The following is a 19,596-nucleotide window of genomic DNA, read 5'->3' as shown; positions in this document are numbered from 1 at the left end:
ACCAGCTCCAGCAGCAGACACAGAACCATACTGTGGTTGCTCAAATATGTGAAAAACGGCAACTCTAAATGAAATGATTCCCGATTTCCCAGCGTAAATGGTTAACCTGCAATTACAGCGTCATCATCCTGTGGCATCATTTGTTTTGGTTTATCGTTAACTACAATAATAAACGAAAACAAATAAGAGAGGCACATGTTTTATTTTATATTTATTATTACTGTTATTGCTACAACTTACTGACGTATTTGCTTGTAGCTCCACGCTTGTACTCCCTCATTCTCTCTCTCTCTCCCTCTCTTATCTGCCCTAGGGCTGATAACTGTTATGAACCATATATGGCTGATACGGCAGTAGATGACCAATTAACAGAAGCTGAAGTGCCACTGTGTGCGTGCTGAACCATAAGCGACCTCGGTTTGTGTTGATAAAATGCCATTTTCCTTATTGTCTGTATTGAGTGATAATGCTATGGATATGTGCTAACGAACTAATGACCGCCTGGACATTAATCGTTAATAACCCTTGATAACCAAGTTCAGGCCCGTCTGTATCAACCTTTGCCCACTGCTGATACATGGTTCGATAACCTGCCCGTAATAATGAATGCCCCAATGATAATCCATACTGTACTGCAGTGGTGGAAAGTAACTAAGTACATTTACTTAAGTGCTGTACTTAAGTACAATTTTGAGGTATTTGTACTTTACTTGAGTATTTCCAATTTCCAATACTTTTACTCCACTACATCTCAGAAGCAGATATTGTACTTTTACTCCACCACAATTATTTGAAGACTTTAGTTAATAGTTACTGTTCAGATATAAATTATGATATTATGAAACACACATTAACCACTTTAGCCCTATTTTATACGTAGGCTATTTGAAAATAGCTATTTTCAAACATTTTAGTACTTTTTTTGGTACTTTAAAAAAAGTAAAAAAACAAAGTATTTCTATATTGCAGTAGTAATACTTTTACTTTGAAAGAATTTGAGTACTTTTTCCACCACTGACTGGTAGTGTACTATTCTATTTCATTGTTCGTACATAGAACCCACTTTCAGACACTTCACAGTACCTTTTAGAGGGTCTATGAATGGGTCCCCGTCTGGACTGAAGAAGGATGAGCCGTCGTCTCCGTCATGTTTCGGGTTGTTGTCCACTGAGGTGTTGCCACCTAGAGGCCAGGCGGGTAATAACAATGCTTATTGACATTATTGACACAATAATGAGCATCCATCAGGATGGATCAGGAGCCCACTTGACAATATGTTATGCATTCGCGGCCCACCCATCTGACCACTTAAAACATTGAGTGCCAAACGCGCAAATCTTCGTGTTTGCAAATACACCGTCAAGTGCCATAAAAGAGAATCTTTTTTTTTTCCACAAGGGGCTCTCTAACGCAACTGAGGAATGATCCTAGGTCCCTTTAAAATGGAATGGACGGATGTGATGTCAGCTCAAAAAACGTCACTTCCGTCCGCTCCAATGATATGATTTGGAGAAAAAGGTCTATATCTCCATATTTTTTTTACAGTGGTGAAAACAAGCCATTTTTGACGGGCGATCTTTCTGCAATGACGGATCGCAGTATATATATTATTGTTCCAGTCGTTAGACGGGACCCTCGGCCATCGCCCAGACACCCTTTGTTCACATCCGGGTCCTCGTGGTGGCTTCTGCAGCTCTAAAACGATCGGCGTAAACGGCAAGAAACGCTGGCACTGGATGTACCCTGTTTTAAAAAAACCTCTGGCACTCGATGTGTTAAGTGGTCAGATGCATGGGCCGCGTGCATTTTTAGAGCATTGTTTATGTTCATGATCAATCAATCGATCGATTCTGCTATACACGTAGTATACTTTAAGTTCCTATTCATATTATCACAATGAAGACACATTATTCAAGGTTTTAAAGAAAAAAATCCATGACTTTTTCTTTCTTCTCACATTTGTTTAAATTAATATATTGTCAAAAATCGTAGAGTTTTGCCAATTATTTGTGAGCACACTTGCAACATCCTCACGGCCCACAGGTGGGGAATCTCTGCAGTGTTCACATTCCATTTGTAGCATCTCATTCCAAAGCTTTGGGACAAGTTCCAGAATGGATTGGAACCATTAGGATGAGAGGCATCTTGATTGATTGTTTGATTGATTTTATTTGGTGATATCACATAAAAAAAAGAGCACAATCGCACTTTCCCGACATACAGTCATAGCATCACCGAGGATAAAAACACAATATCGTTTCTATTGTGGTCCTTTTCACACAAAACACGCTAGACATAACAAACTAAAACACAGCAGTACATCAGACAGATATACATACAAACTAGAATCTAAGAAATGTGCAGTTTTAAGACTAAATTAAATAAAGTGCTATGTACCTATATACATAGCACATAATAAAGTTCGCAGTTTATCATAAAGTGCTTGGACCAAACGGTCTATTAAAGTGCATATTTTAACATTTAGTAAACATGCTATGAGCTTGTAGATCTGCTATCTTTGAATATCCAAAGTATAAAATAATGGTTTAAGTGGTTACACAGATGCAATGCCGGTTTTAATGGGTCAAGGATGACATGACTGTTGTACCAACCTCTGTAGCCTCCCCCGCCTCCTCCGGACATACAGCCTCCCCCGCCGCCCCCGAAGCCGCCGCGGGTCTGCCAGAACTTCTGACACGCCTGGCCTCCCTGGCCCCCCAGCGCCAGGGGTCTCCCACCCTGACTGGCAGGGGCGACGTCACCCCAGCCTCCGCCTCCACCTGTCACCACGGACACACGTTTTGACGTGTTGTGAAGTGATGCGTTGTGTGATGCGTTGTGTGTGTGTGTGTGTGTGTGTGAGACCAACGGCCCAAAAAAAAGAGACAGAGAGCGCACAAGAGACAGAGAGACAGTCGGCAGACATTTCTTAGTAATGCAGTACGTGTCCACGCACGCACGCATGCACACGCACACACACGCACACACACACACGCTCGCTCGCGTGCGCGCGAGCACACGCACGCACGCACGCACGCACGCACGCACACACACACACACACACACACACACACACACACACACACACACACACACACACACACACACACACACACACACACACACACACACACACACACACACACACACACACACACACACACACACACACACACACACACACAGAGAGCAATCTGCAGTCAGCAGTAGGTAACTGCAACAGGTACAGGCAAAATCCCCTCAAAGAGAATTGGTAATATGAGATTACCTACCCGCTATACATAATAAAGCAACAACTAATCCCTCCCTTATTCCCCCAACATCAGCATATTCTCCGCCCCCCCCCCCCCCCCCCAGCAGCCTTCTTTCCTTCCCTCCAAAGCTGAGAGAGACAAACAAATGGAAAAATAAATAAATCACTAGACAAGCAACTGCAGGAGAAAAAGAAAGGAGACTAAAAGAAGGAAAAAAAACTAAATCCCAGACATGTTGAATTTTTCATTTTTCGTTCACCTAGTTTCCTACAAAGTAAACCTGGGGGCCAACGCGGAAAATACGTGATCAATATCTTATGTTATGCGGGGCGCTTGTCAACTCCAGCTATAGTGCGTGAATAATGGATAATGGCAGCGTGTATGAAAATAAAGTTAGTGCAGAGCGTCGTTGTTAAAGCGCTGTGTCGTTGGGGAGACAAAGCAAGTCGATATGAATAGTCATGCGTGGGGAAGGCTTCGCTTTTAACTGAAAGACTTACGGTTAAACATTAAAATCCTCAGTTCATTAATCCATTTGTAACTGTGAGAGTGCACAAATGTACACTCTCACACTGACAATAATGTGAGTCAACAATCTTTCGAGCCGGACTGTTGACAATATATTGAGATATATTTTAAAGATATTTTAAAATATGTTTTCGTGAAAGGAAATGCCGAATTGATGGCAGAATTTCATAAAAAAAAAGAAAAAGGGGAGTACGGTGGCGCAGTCGGTAGAGCTGTCGCCTCACAGCTAGAAGGTCCTGGGTTCGATTCCCACCGGGACCGCTTTGAGTGCTGGGGGCGTGTTCTCTCCTCTGCGTCATCAGTGCCCATACCTAGGTGGGGTTGCGAAAGGGCCTTTCTGTGTGGAGTTTGCATGTTCTCCCCGTGTCCCCTAGGGTAGGTACCCTGGCAAACACATGCAGTAATCCTGGTCTCTATACTGCCTCCCCCTGGTCAACCAGGGCGCTTGATGGAGGGGAAAGGAACTGGTTGGAATAACGCGTGCCTTCCACGCGCTACGTACAACCAGGGAACCTCCCCCCTGTCAGGTGATAAGAAGCGGCTTGCTAGCTCCTCATGCATTGAAGGAGGCATGAGCTCGGCTCTAGGCTCTCCCTAGGCTGGCAGAGGGAGTGTAGCGTCCAGGATTACTTAGACAATTGGCACTGGGTGAAAAAATGGGTTACAAAATCGTGGGATAACAAAACAATCTAAGATATTCCATGAATTGGGTCTCTCGAGCTTCAAAGTTTGGGAATCACTGCTCTACAGCATCCAGAGATTGTGGAATAGTTGTCTGGCTACGCGAGACTAAAGGTTGCTATAGAGAACATTCAGCCACTAGATGTCGCACTACACTCCACATCACTCCCAACATCTCAGTGGCATAAGGTTCCTTATTTCCCTGAGTCACGTCTACGAGGCGTGCAGTTTGCAACCACTGCAAACACGCCACCTGCCTCTAAGCGTCTCTAAAGGAGAAAAAAACAAAAAACAAAAACGGAAGCAACACTGATAACGGTGGCCGTCACCTTACAGACGTAAACCAAACAATAATTTGGACCCCGTCACCCCGGCAAAACAATTAAAATGATTATTTCACAATCGTAATATACTTTTTTGAGGAAAAGAGATATTTTTATTCTGCACCTTTTTAAAAGCCCTGTGTGGGTATTAGTTTATTTTTCAATATTCAACTACGTACAATTTTGATCAGTCATCACCTTTAAATTAACCGTACAGGAAGAGAAGTGGGGAATCTAGTGCAAACTCATGCATCAATACAGGAATGCGCGGCTCAAGGAATAATAGGTGTGTTTACGAGTGTGGACAGCGGTTACTGGCCGTACAAATTGGCAGCTCCTCGGCGGGCCATCTGTATTCCTGTGCTCATTACCGCGCGCGCACCTAAGAGTCAACATGATGAGATACCACAGTCTATCACTTGTGCCGAGCCGAGAGGAGAGATGGGTCTTATGCACTGCAATGCAGCAATGCTTATTATCCATCTATTCTGCTATTCATTGTCTGCCTTGCTCTCTCTGCCTCTCAGCAGTTAGCATTCACTTCCATCATCTCACTTCCTCTGGCCCTTCAAACTCTCGTTCTCTCTCGCTCTCCCCAATGCATCAAAGGTGCGCCTCACACAGAGGCATGCGCCGCTGGTTCTCAATGTCGGGTGCTATAGGGAAGGGACCGCCAGGAGTCCAAAATGGACCACTAACTGTTCCAATGGGAAGTGGAACCTTACGGGAAACTCTGAGAGTTATATGAACAGGATTTGACAGTGTAGATTAGGCACCCAGAGATAAAGACAGGATCAAATGAGGGTCAGTGGATTAATGCATGTTACAGTACATGTGGGAAACCAGTATATGTGGGAAAAGAGGAACGACGAGTGCCCGTTTTTTGGCCGCGAGCGGCCTCTGCAAAAACATTTAATAAACTATAACCACGACAAAGGGGAAGCCGACGATGCTGGTCAAATATTACTCAGCTACAAGTGAAAGTTGCTCTGTCAAATTTTGGGTTAAAGTACTGGAATACTTTTAAAAAATACGAAAAAGTACAAATTACGAAGTACTAAAATATGACTAAAACTAAATAGAATGACATTGGAATCAAAATTTGTTGTCAGAATGAACACTGGTCACTGTCACATGTAGTACCTGCAGCGTGGGACTTTCCGTTGCGTCCGGGCAGGCCGGGGTGGTCTATCTGCTCCACCTGGGTCTCTGATTGGCTGCTGTAGCCTCTGCCGCCGCCCCCCGCTGCGATGATGAGGGGGGTGTATACGTCCTTATCCACCTAGAAGCCATGAAAGGAACAATGATGTTGATTTTTTTTGTTGTTGATTTTTACCCCCTTTGCTCCCCAATGTAGTCGTTATGCCAATTGATTCCTCCCGACACACACATGTGTGTTATTGTCACTGCTGTTGTATCCTACTGACTCGCCAGTGAGGAGCCCCCACTGGGAGGATGTCTGCAAGCTCTTTGACATGAAGTGCCATGTTTTTTCTTATTTTCTTGATTGTCAGCCGTCAGCGTGCCATATCAACATTAAGTGTAACTATGACACCACATCAAAAAAATGATGAACGGATTATGATTGTCCATAAATATATATTTTTAAAAATCTTCTTTTGAAATACTTTCTTTCACAACAGGACATTGTAATGATCAATGATCAATGATAACAATAACCCTACCTATCTCCCAGACTCCTTCCCCAGTCCGAGGTTCAGAGTTTGAATGATGATGTGATTGAATTTGCATACAGATGTGAGGGGACTTAATTTAATGGACTACATTTTTCCATATGTTATTTTATACAAAAAAATCCTCTCTCTCACACTTAAGCCAGTGTGCCAGTGATTACTCTCCCCTGTGCCAATGTTGGCACCCGTGCCTAAGGTTGCCTACCCCTGTAAAGAGCCTTCGTCCTACTCCTCCCGTCCAACACTCCCTGCTCGACAAAGCCTGTATGCACCAAGGTGGATTCGAACACAACAACCCCCGGCGTTGTTGGGCAGGCGCTTTACCACAGCGGCAAGCAACCGTGTTGCAATGGAGGCGTAGGGAGTCCAAATTTAACAGTTTCATGCTCTATTCGGGATTTGAACCCAGGTCTCCCTGTGGGAAACCAAACTTCTTCCGCTCTTTCAAGACAGAATTTCCGCTTGGAAAGGGACATACAGTATTGTGTGTATGAGCTTCAGGTAGTAGTACTCAACCACTAGGTGTCCTACCTGTCCAACCACTGCATACTGTATGTACTAGTTATATTAGTGTATTAACATGCTCTACTCTAGATTGGTTAAAATAATGTTTTATTCATTAAAATAAATTGCAGGTTGTTAAATGGTAAATGGACTGCATTTCCATAGCACTTTCCTAGTCTTTCCGACCACGTTACGCATTACGTGTTCCAATGGCGGGGGCAACCAAGGCATCCGACCTACTCCATCGAGATTTGTTTTTAGTGATTGCGCTAGAGGGCGCTCTTCGCCAACCTATGAATGATACCTTGACTTCGAGAGAGTCAATGTTTTTTTTTCCCATGGAAAGAAGAGAGATTCGTCCTTCTACAGAGACATCGTTTATTAACATCCGGGTTGAAAAAAAAAAAAGATTCTGTGGATCGTCAAAAACACTCAAAATAAGGTAAAACCGCTGACAGTGGTGGATGAATTCATTAACTAATTTATGAATTAATACCTAGCAATGAATGTGTTAAGAGGGAATCGTTAAGGAAGCGTAATAGTTAAAATCGTAAAAGATCCCAAACCTACCTCCTGAGCCACTGCCACAGGCTACAATCCTTGAGCTGACATTTGGGGAAAAGTGCCACCCGGAAAAAAACACCACAGACTATAGTGGACAGCAGGGCCTGTATTCTCTCCTCACTGCTTGACAAGAGCATGTTCTGACACCCCAGTTCGGTGGAGAACCACTTATCATGGTGTGACTTCTACTACTACAATCCTCTCTCCCAGATACCGGCGGCTTGTTTGCTGAAATAGCAGCTAGCCCCCAGAGGGACGTAAATGATAACGCTCGCCTCATATTAACATTAAAGATGAAGTGATAAAGCAGCTATTTCTGCAGTGGTGTCCGACTTAAGTGCAGAGTGCCTCTCACCAAAAACTGAAGCCAAAAAAAAAAAAAAAAAACTTTTTTCAAGCACTCAGGGTTGCATTCATTATACGTGATGCATTATTCATTGCACAAGGCTTGTTGATGTGTTTGTTTATGTGTTGATCCGTAGCATACATTTTGACTTCTTGAAAATGCGATCACTTATTCGTGACTCGCAGACGAATGGTCAGAACTTTGGTTTTTAATTGCCTGACTGCACTGTGCATTTGTCGGGCCGAAACAACACACTAAATGCCACTTCTTGCAAGTGCCTTAATACGCAGCGGAAACCCTGAGCGTTTAAAATTGATTCAGAGTTAAATGAAAGCTCTGGATTTTACTGTGTACAGGCCTGTAAATTATATTTCCCCTCTTTATTGCCAACTCCTTTTACAGTGTGCAGCGAACAGAGAACATTTCACTGGTGCAGAGCAAGTGGAAAAGGATCAGTGCAGAAACATAACCTGCGACACCTGTATGATGAAGTAGGGCATTCATTTACAACAATATTTAAAATGTTTACAAGGTTTCTGCCCAACAACAACAACAACAACAACGATACACTGCCCATGCGGGTCAATTTGTACACTCTTTGGAGTTAAATTAACTATAGCTCCCAGTCAAGAAGAACATGTCCAATGGTTATCAAACCTTTTCATGTGAAAGACCCCAGAATCAATATGCATTTGCCAGCGGACCCCCCCATCTGAAAAGATTTTGTGCCAGGGACCCCCAGAAGTGAAATGTTGTGTTAAAAATGTTCAAAAGTATTCCAAATGTTTTCAAGATTTTTCAAAAATCACAACACGATATTTCTGAACAGCCCAAGTATAAAATAAGTAAAGTGACTGATTGTGATGCTATATCAACACATTTTGCTTGGGACCCCTGCTTTGAGAGCCACTGAAACACGTCACCTGTACATGACCCGATGGCTCAGGCAGTGCTAGACTGACAGACACATATGAGTGAATCTAATTAAGCAGGAAACTGAACTCACCTTGAACACATAGGTAGCTCCGCCCCCTCCTCCCCCGCCCCCTTTGACCTGGGTCCTGTTGACCATCGGGCCGCTCTGTTCGATGCAGATCTTATTCAGCTGGATGTTGGACTGCAGAGGCAGGGGAGAGAGGGAGAGAGATTTTAGATTTTAATAAAATCTTTATTTAAAAACTATTTACAATCAGCTACTTTTTAAATGAAGTGCGAGAGAGAGAGAGAGAGAGAGAGAGAGAGAGAGAGAGAGAGAGAGAGAGAGAGAGAGAGAGAGAGAGAGAGAGAGAGAGCATGGAATAAGGCAAAAATAAAATCTCATGTCAAGCCCTAATCTGTAATTTGTGAAACGGCATGAAAAAACACCCCCCACACTATTTGTTCCGTTTCCTAAACAATTAACGCAATGAGTACAGCAGCATTATGATGTTTAGATATTATCATTGTTAACCTATGTTCCTGCCGTTCCACATACAGCAAAGCAGGTGGAAATAAGTTTAACCTTTCCTTTTATGAAATATACGAGACCATTAGGGTTTATGGAAGAAGCTTCTGAACATGCATTCTATTGCTAGTTTGACCACTTCAAATACTCTTTAATCCTAAAATAACTAATGACATGCTAATGACTGAATTCAGGCCACTGAGAACTTTAATCCATGAGAGAGAGAGAGAGAGAGAGAGAGAGAGAGAGAGAGAGAGAGAGAGAGAGAGAGAGAGAGAGAGAGAGAGAGAGAGAGAGAGAGAGAGAGAGAGCTCTGTGCCCAGGCAGCGTGCCAACACTGCTTTGAGAGTCATCTATGATCTCTAACGCAATAAAATGAAACACACGCACACACACACACACACACACACACACACACACACACACACACACACACACACACACACACACACACACACACACACACACACACACACACACACACACACACACACACACACACACACGCACACGCACACGCACACACACTCGCTAATGATGTTGCTTAATTGCTCGGGCTCTTTCTTCTGCCGTTCTTCTCGCTGACTCCGACTCGCTCGCCATCTCACACGATCAATCACCCACTCACTCACTCATCGATTCTCGCTCACTCTCGTCTATTTAATCGCAGACTCCACTCACTTACCGCACACGCCGGTATCCTCTCATTCACTCGCTCGCTCACTCACTCACTGCATACGCTGTTATCCGCTCACTCACTCACTCATTCATTCATTAATTCACTCATTCATTCATGTTTAACAGCCAACACTGCAAATTCTTCCTCCCCAGAACGAGGAGTAATTTTCTGCCTTTTTGTCAGACTTCAGGGCATTTTTTTCGTTTCTTTCTTTTCTTCTTCAAATTTCGGAAAGAATTCCTGCCTAATATTTTGACAGCTGTGTCAGCACTTCTCTATTGCTAAACTATATGGTTTGAGGCTATTTCTCAACATGTCTTCCTAATGGTTTTGCAGTCTGAATCAAACCACCTTTCCCTGGTCAGTTTCTTTGCTCGTTTTGCTTCGCACTTAGAGAGTGATAATGAGGCCAAATGATCAAATATGCACAGCTCTACACCTTCTTTATCTTGAGGGTAGATCTGGACCAGAAAGGAGTAGAAGAGGCTGTATTATTCCGTTAATGGTCATTGCTTACTATGTACTGCTCCAGGCTGTTTTGTGCCTCTTCTTTATGTTGCAGAGCTTACAGGGCAGAGAATATATTTTCCTGTGTCTGCTCTTTTCAGATACAAAGTGATCTGAGAGTGATCTGATGGAAGGGTTCTTTTGCAACTATAATTTTCAAACACTTTCAAGATTTTTCAAAAACGTTCAAAAAATAGCAGATGTACAAGTTCACAGTGCGGCACAAAGTGACAGGCTGTGAGCTTGTATATCTGCTATTTTTTAAAAGCCAACGCTTGATTTATGCTTTTTTATTTTATTTATTTCTGCTTTGTCCAAAAAAAAAAAGAAAGAAAAAAAACTGTTGTAAAAACTATGTATTTCAGTTGCCAAAACTGAAATAAAAAGAAAGTAACAAAAAGAAGAAAAAAAAACAACGCTAAAATCTAAAATGACACAGATGCTTTTTCCTGGTTTCAATGGGTTAAAACCACACACGCCGCCTTGTGTGTTTGGACACCAACATTTTCGCCACCTTAGTGCCTGCATGGGGAAAATCTTTGCTTCATCAATGAGTTTTCCATTTGAGTCGATAAGTAACACAACGTCTGCTTTTGTAGCGGGACCATCTGGTCCGGGTGCTCTGGTGGAGCAAGGGGGGCGGGGGGGGATCATCCTGCTGGGTGTTGAGCATAGTCAGTGGTCCGTGGCTCAGACTCAGTGAGGCGGAGGTCGCCTATACTGTCAAACCATCCAGTGGTGGAAGTACTGACATTTTTATAGGGAATAAGGAAAGTAGGCTGACAGGAAATAGGGAGAGAGATGGGGGGGGGGTGACACGCAGCAAAGGTCGTCGGGGACGGGAGTCGAACCCGCGACACGCTGTCAGGCTGGCATTGCAGCCTATAGGGTGCCTGGACCGCCACACTGCGGCCCATGCCGTACTGTCATTTTTTACTTGCGTAAAAGTATCAACACCACAAAATACTCTGTCTCTGTGTTCAAAATGTCCTTCCGTTAGAGTAAAAAAGCATTGGCATCAAAATGTACCAAAAGTAAAAGTACTCATTATGTAGTTTATCCCATTTCACAAGTTTGTCATGTATAAAAATATTTTGAAACTTGTATGTACTTAGTTACTTTACACCACTGCAAACCATCCAGTTTTGCAGTGTCCCTCTCTCCTTGAGTTCCTCTCCAGCGGTATATAGTTCACACAAGTTCTTTCAGAGCAGTGAGGTCTCTTCCGTGACTCTCGCTCCAGTGGCTCAGCTCTTTCACCTGTACCGACATTGGAACAAGCTCTCGCCGCTGGCTCTCTTGCTCTCGCTGTGGCTCTCTCCACTTGTTCTGTCAAGAGTGAGGCAAGGTCTTTGCCGTTGGCTTTCTCCGCCTTTGATTAATTGTTTACGACGGTGTCGTCTGTAACGCTTTCTTGCTCTTTTCTCATCCGTTCCATGGTGGGGGTGTTGTTGTTGTTGTTCTAAGAGCTGAACTGAGGGGTCTGTGCCACCGACATGAGGCTGGAGTTCCGTGTGTGCTGGAAGGGCTTGAGATATATCCCTGCACCGTGACTTCACCACTTCTATACACAAGTTTCCTAGGGCGTTGTGGGCATCACTTCCGGTCGATTTGATCCCTGATACCTGATCAAATCGGCAGGAAGTGATGCCCACAACGCCCTACGAAACTTGTGGATAAACACTGACAGGTCAAGTCCCCAGGGTCCCAGGAAAACTGGCAGTATTCCTTGTTGCCATATTTTTTTTGCTACTGAAGAGTGATGGCCGATAATGGCTCTGTACCAGGTTTCAGGTGTAGAAGATGAGATTACTAATTTATCCACTTTCAAAGAAATCCCTTTTGTTCCCTCCACTTTTTGAAAGTGGCTGTCCCTTAACCCATTAAGACCTGAGGCCGATTCTACAAATGCCTTCTAAGGACCCCCATCTGAAAATGTTTTTTAAACAGAATTATCAAAAATAGCAAATGTACAGGCTTGCAGTGTGTCGTGCCAAGCTGTGAGCTTGTACATCTACTATTTTTGAAAACCGCTGTTCAAAATCCTAAGAGTAGCTCCTCTAAAATCTAAAATGACACACTATGCTTTACCGGTTTTAATGGGTTAAGAGGTGGGCACAGAGGGAGGCTTGGCTGCCGTTTCGAATGGCCCACTGGTCAGGCTTCATTGAATGCAAGTTCAATAGAAATATATAAAAGAAAATCCCTGCTTTTTCAACTGCTATCCTGTTTGGTCTCCAACTCCCACAGTTAGCTAGCTGCCACTGTTTCCACCTGCCCACTTTGGGCTTCCAAATAGCACTGTTTGAGCTCAGCTCAAATGGCTTATCTAAGTTACTCTTTGTAGTCTATTTGTAACACTTGAGCAAACGACTATAATGAGGTTTTCAGCGGTCGAGGCGTGTTGTTTCTTTTCTTCTATTGGTTTTATGTAGGCCAGTACCAGTGGTGGAAAAAGTACTCAAATGTTTTAGTAAAAGTATCAATACTGCAATGTAGAAGCACACAGTAAAAGTCCGGAATTCAAAATGTACTTGAGTAAAAGTACAAAAGTATTGGTGTCAAAATGGACTTAAAGTACCAAAAGTTAAAGTACTAAAATGTTTGAAAATAGCAGATCTACAAGCTCACGACGCGATGCGACGCGTTGTGGGCTTGTAGATCTGCTATTTTCAAATACGTATAAAATAGGGCTAAAGTGGTTAGTGTATGTTTTATAATGTAATCATGTATAACTGCAAAGTAACTAGTAACTAAAGATTTCAAATAATTGTAGTGGAGTAAAAGTTCAATATTAGCCTCTGAGAGTTGAAGTAAAAGTATAGACAATTGGAAACACTCCAGTAAAGTAAAAGTACCTCGAAATTGTATTTAAGTACAGTACTTGAGTAAATGTACTTAGTTACTTTACACCACTGGCCAGTACACTCCCTCTTGAGGATCTCACCGCGCTGTTTTTAACGCGTTTAAAAAGTATTATCAATCAATCAAAATGTTTGTTGATATTGATCTCCTTCCTATAGCAAGAAGCTCCTGTTAACTATTTTCACGCTTTAGGGATTTTTCCAGTTAGAGGGCTTGCTGGGAGAGAGCCCACTCATATCGTATCCTCTTATTATTTATCCCTCCCAAAACTTTGGACCCCTTCTCCTCCTTCATACTTCCACCTAGAAACGTCATTCAAACTTCAAAATGCTACCATTCATCTTCTTGGGGAAGCGTGGGCTTCTACTGTACAGTATGCTTATACTATGGAGGCTATACTATAACTTTTTGAAATGTTTCAGACTTTTTGCCCCCCCCCCCAAAAAAAAACAAAAGGGGGAAAAAAACTTCTTAAAAGTTTTATTTCATTGAGGAAGTAAATGGAGAGGCAAATATGAAGTACTGAAAGTACTGTTCGTCAGTAACAATACTTTCCAATTCTCTCTTCCCTATTCTCCCTAATGTCCGGTTTGACTTTCCTGTTGTCCACATTTTTACTTGTTCTCAACTTGTTCTCACAAATGCAAACAAATATAAGAGCTCATGCAGTGCAACACTTGCCTGTCTTTGGATTCTCTCACTCACTCACTCACATCACATTGTCTATCATCGCTCTCCATCCCCCTCTCTCTATCTGCCCTACACTGCTGTAATCGGTGTGTGTGTGTGTGTGTGTGTGTGTGTGTGTGTGTGTGTGTGTGTGTGTGTGTGTGTGTGTGTGTGTGTGTGTGTGTGTGTGTGTGTGTGTGGCGGGGCATTGAGTGTGATTGACAGGCAGTGCTGGGTGGGAGGTCGTACTTCTGCATTCTAGAGCTGACAGACATCCCTCTGGATAGTCTCTTTCCCCCCTATCCACTCCACGGGCTGGCCTGTCACTGTGCCACTTCTCATTTACAGTCAAACGTGCGTGCGTGCGTGTGCGTGCACGCGCGTGTGTGTGTGTGTGTGGTTTTATTACAATACTTGTGAGGGCCAAATATCATAGTATAGAAGAATTTGAGATATAGACGTTGTAAGGACAATTATTGTCCTGGTCCTAACAAGACAAATAGTTAGTTTATTTGGAGAAGATTCAGGTTAGGTTTAGGACTGGAGTTATGCCTGATCTATACTTGAGAGTTACACGTTCGTTTCGTACACCGAATATAGCAGATCTACAACGTTTGAGATCTGCTATTTATCGGCTTTTGGGTTAGATAAAAAAAAATGTCATTCATAAAATTGCTGTCTTAAAATGCTGATGCCCTCAGAAGTATAGTAATTCAAATATGCGTGTGTGTGCGTGTGTGTGTGTGTGTGCGTGTGTCTATGTGTGTGTGTGTGTGTGTGTAAGTGAGAGCGAGCAGGACACAGAGAGAGAGAGAGAGAGAGAGACAGTGAGAGACAGACTCGTGGTGCTTCAGACAGAATAAGTGAGTGTATTTGTAGCGATCGGGGAGGTATCATTTCCGTTGCCAGGGGGGGGCAGGCTAGGTGTGATAAACACAGCTCGGCGCGGCGGCACAAATCACTTCCCGAGCGGCCCCCCTTAGGAGAGCGGTGTGCTCCCCGTGCTGTCAGAGCCGAGGTGGAAATAAAAAGAGAAGAAACCTTAAATGACTCCGGTCGCCTCTCGGAAACAAGGCGGTTTCCTTTCTGCCCCGGCCTGATGCTGCGGCGGAACCACATCAGACGCCGTGTATTTAAAAAAAAGAAATGAATAACCTGGTGACCCCGGCATCGCACACCTCTGACTGTGAAACCTACGCTCGCCCTGACAAAACAAATATGAAAACAACAACACTTTTATCTGCATGTACCCAGTACACTAGGAGAGGTAACAAAACAGCAACAAAACAATGCTTAACCCATTAAGACCGGGAAAGCGTCTGTCATTTTTGATTTTAACCATTATCTTATGCTATGGCTATTCAAAAATAGCAGCTATACAAGCTCATAGCGCGGCACTTGAGCTTGTAGATCTGCAATCTTTTGAAAAATCATGTACATTTGAGCAAATCTTTGAATATATTTTTCAAAGCGAACATTTATACCTCAAATCTTTGCTTCTAAATCCTAAAAGTTTAACAAAAAAAAACTTAAGTTGCTATAATCAATGGTTCTCAAACTGTTTCATGTCAAGGGCCCCCAAAATGATATGTACTGTAGCTATTTGGCCCCCATCTCGAAATATGTTGTTCCAGGGACCCCCCAGAAGCAAAGATTTGAGTATTAAATGTTTGCTTTAAAACCATATATATTCAAAGATTTGCAAATATTTTTCAAAAATAGCAGATCTAAAAGCTCATATGAGCTTGTATGTCTGCTATTTTTGAATAGCCAAAGTATAAAATAATGGTTAAAGGGGTTATACAGATGCTTAAATAAGTTATTTATCAATGTTTTACTCAGAAGGAACAAACAAACAAAGTGTACTGCTGCTGGTATGTGTATGGGTTGGTTAATCTGTTCTTATCCAGACATGACGTATTGATGACCTGAAGGTCGAGCTAAGATTTCATCCACTCTGCAACCAAGAGCTCCTAAAATCTGGATTCATTCCTGCAAGCCTTTCAGCACCGGTGACAGTTTGAAGTTTGTGAAGATTTCAATTATGAATGGAAGAGGCTTTCTAGAGATGGTTTCAACTGCCGGCTGAGTGGAGATGGGAATAGTGGACCCATGCTGTCAGCAAGCAGACCCCAGAGTAAAATGGAGGATAACAGCTCCTGACAAAAGTAGTCCCCGGTGAAACAGCAAGTAGAATGTATTAAAGGAAGTGTGGTGGCTGTACTTTTTACTTCTTCTTTTCTTTTCCTTTTTTTTGGGGGAGGGGGGTCAAAAATACTAGCGGTGAGTTATTGTGTCTTGATTTCATTCACGGTGGATTAACCCTAAGATCGAGATCTAGATGTACTAGATCCATGTACCGTCCGAAGACCATGTACAGTACGTAGGTCAAAACCTCGACAACTTCATCTTGGGAATCTTGGACTCAGTTTGGACAATAAAATAAGCATTTCGATCAATGCGTCACTTCTAGCTCACAACGCGTCGCGATGCGACGCGTTGTGAGCTTGTAGATCGGCTATTTTCAAATAGCCTAGGTATAAAATAGGGCTAAAGTGGTTAATGTATGTTTCATAATATAATAATGTATATCTACAAAGTAACTAAAGTTTTCAAATAATTGTAGTGGAGTAAAAGTACAATATTTGCCTCTGAGATGTAGTGGAGTAGAAGTAAAAGTATTGGAAATTGGAAATACTCAAGTAAAGTACAAATACCTCAAAATTGTACTTAAGTAAATGTACTTAGTTACTTTGCACCACTGGTCCTTATGCCAATTAACCCCCCCCCCCACACACATTGTGTGTTGTCACTGCTGTTGGTATCCTACTGACAACGAATGTTGGTTAGTAGGACAACCAAAGCCCAGAATAGGGGGGCGGCTATAGGGTTGGATTATTGTTTTATTTAACTCACGTTGGGACATGCGTCCTCGCCTTGCTGTCCAACCAGGATGTGCAGCAGCTGTCCCTTCTGGAGCAGGAAGTCCCCGGTGATGCAGATGCCATGTGACCTGCTCACGGCCAATACGCTGCGACCGCCGGCAGCCCCGTACGCCATGATCCTGTTATGACAAAAAAAAAAAAGTATAGACCATTGGAAATACTCCGGTAAAGTAAAAGTACCTCAACATTCTACTTAAATACAGTACTTGAGTAAATGTACGAAGTTACTTTACACCCCTGTATATTAGGAGGACTTCAACATTTAAGGATTCATATATTTAATATATATTTTTTTTACCCCTAAAGCCACATCGGTGCACAATTAAGTATAAACCAGACATAACTCCAACCCTAAATCTAACCTATAAATGTCTAAATCTAACCCTAAACCCACCCTCTTTTCCTAAGTGCAAGCCTAATTCCACACATTTTGTTTAACTATAAAACAACAATTTATCTAGTGAGGACCAGGACAATTGGCCTCACAATGTCTATTTCTCTAAATTTACTATACTTGTGGGGGACATTTGGTGCTCGAAAGCACACACGCACGCACGCACGCACGCACGCACGCACGCACGCACGCACGCACGCACGCACGCACACACACACACACACACACACACACACACACACACACACACACACACACACACACACACACACACACACACACACACACACACACACACACACACACACACACACACACACACACACACACACACACAAATAAAAACCTCATTAGCAGGGATAATTATCCTAATGATACAGTAAATGTACTCATCAAGTATCCACTCTCATTAAATCCTGTCACAAAATTTACGACAGTGCTTTCCGTAACGGCATAATGCTACGGTATTGTTTGGCCCAAGTGCTCTCTGTAGGGAGATAACTAAACGCAGGCCAAACTTTGAGCCACCTGCACCAATGACTTTGTGGATAATTATCGGTTTGTATATTAGGCTCACTACTTACGCTGCGTTCAGACTGACAGCTGCAAAGCTACAGGCAACCATTTCATTTGGAATGGAAGCCAACAACATGAAGATACCAAGCTACAGGCTACCATTTATTTTCAATGGACTCCAGCGACATGAAGATACAAAGCGACACCCGGCGTTTGTTAGCTGCTACAAAATCTACAAAGCTACAATCTAAGCTTTCACTCTTCACACACTTCCTGCCTGTAATGGGGGAAACTCATTATTTCCGTCGGCCAGTTCCCTGTTCTTTCTAACCACAGGCTTTACATTTTTCCCGCTTGTCGGACGCATGCTTGGCGTCAACGAGAGTCCTTATGGAAATTAATTCCCCCCCACACACACATTTGTGTGTTGTCACTGCTGTGACAGATACGCTATGTAGCTTTGATATTTTTTTGTGGCTGCCAGTGTGAACACAGCATCTCCCTCTGCACTGAACAGTATTCACCTTATTCCTGGCCACGGCCACCGGTTACGTAGGGGGCCCCAAATCACCTGTTTACCAGTGTCGCCATGTCTGCTTATTATAAGCGACTTTTTCTGTAAAGTCATTTGTAAATATTGGCAGTTGCGGGTAGGGGGGATGTTTCTAAAGTGTAGTTGCTTATTTGGGCGTGTTGTTTAAACAGGCCAATATGCTCACTGTGTACTGGAGGGTTACTGGACTTCTGGCAGATGAAGAGGGACTGTATGCAAATCGCACTAAGTCACGTGAACGCCCGTGCATCAGTATTCCTATCCTGCTATTTCAGACAGCAACTGTGCATACTGCAACTCACATTATAATGGCCTTGAGCAATCCAAATTCATTTGAACACGCTTTAAAATGGATTCGGCCCAAGTTGATTACACAACTAGCTGCACAAGGACACGCATGCATCCACACACGAGCACGCAGGCACACAAACACACACACACACACACACACTTTTTGTGGCTTGATTGTTTTTCGGGGAGAGCATCGATATCTCTTCTGTTGGTGGTGAGCTCTGTGGTGGCAAGAGACACAACACCAACACAAGCCCATTCCGGTTAGCTACCTCAGCTGTTTGCCTAATGACTTTTTGGACTTGCAACGCACGTATCCGTCTCTCCGGCCGAGTGTGTTTGTTTGTGTTTGTGTCTGTGTCTTAGGGTGGGGGAGAGGCGAGCAGCAGTGTTCACAGATACATAACGTCGCTGTCCAAAAACTCGCTGCATCACGACACATTGAGCGGTTGTACATCTGCTATGTTTGCTACTTTTATGTGCCACTGTAGTATGACAAAGTAGAGCATTAACGTACGAAAAGTCGAAATGCAGAGATGCGAGGTTTCTGCCAGACACCGACGATACAAATATATATATTTTTACGACAACATCTTTCATGAACTCCTCGCCTTGACCTCACACAGAAATTGGATTTTAAAGCATTGATCTTCGGGCTGTACTTGCACACCCCCGCCTGATTACCCCGGCCCGCCCCGCCCTTTGGCCATTTGGTGACCTCAAACAGCCGCTCCGGCATGGACATTGTGGCGGTGGTTTGATTTGGGGATATTGCGGCGAGGGCAGCATGAGTCACATTATTTAACTACCATTACACCGTTCGGCCTAAAGGCCTGATT

The 19,596-nt window shown here is 43.2% G+C and overlaps 1 protein-coding gene across 1 annotated transcript in view; it reads right to left on the bottom strand.

Moving 5' to 3' along the window:
• alk (ALK receptor tyrosine kinase) overlaps window positions 1–19,596 on the bottom strand; it is a 197,895-nt gene that overhangs the window by 44,358 nt on the left and 133,941 nt on the right. Inside the window, exons 9-13 of the mRNA XM_084045875.1 lie at window positions 16,975–17,122; window positions 8,901–9,011; window positions 5,930–6,068; window positions 2,613–2,780; window positions 1,084–1,182 (exon numbers count right to left, since the gene is read on the bottom strand). Coding sequence (XP_083902001.1) covers window positions 1,084–1,182; window positions 2,613–2,780; window positions 5,930–6,068; window positions 8,901–9,011; window positions 16,975–17,122 — 665 coding nt within the window. The remainder of the gene's footprint in view (window positions 1–1,083; window positions 1,183–2,612; window positions 2,781–5,929; window positions 6,069–8,900; window positions 9,012–16,974; window positions 17,123–19,596) is intronic.

The sequence above is a fragment of the Gymnoscopelus microlampas genome (assembly GCF_963454915.1).
Source record: "Gymnoscopelus microlampas genome assembly, chromosome: 20".
Lineage (NCBI taxonomy): Eukaryota > Metazoa > Chordata > Actinopteri > Myctophiformes > Myctophidae > Gymnoscopelus > Gymnoscopelus microlampas.
Note: the sequence above shows the minus strand (reverse complement) of the source record. Positions and strands in the feature narration are given on the sequence as shown.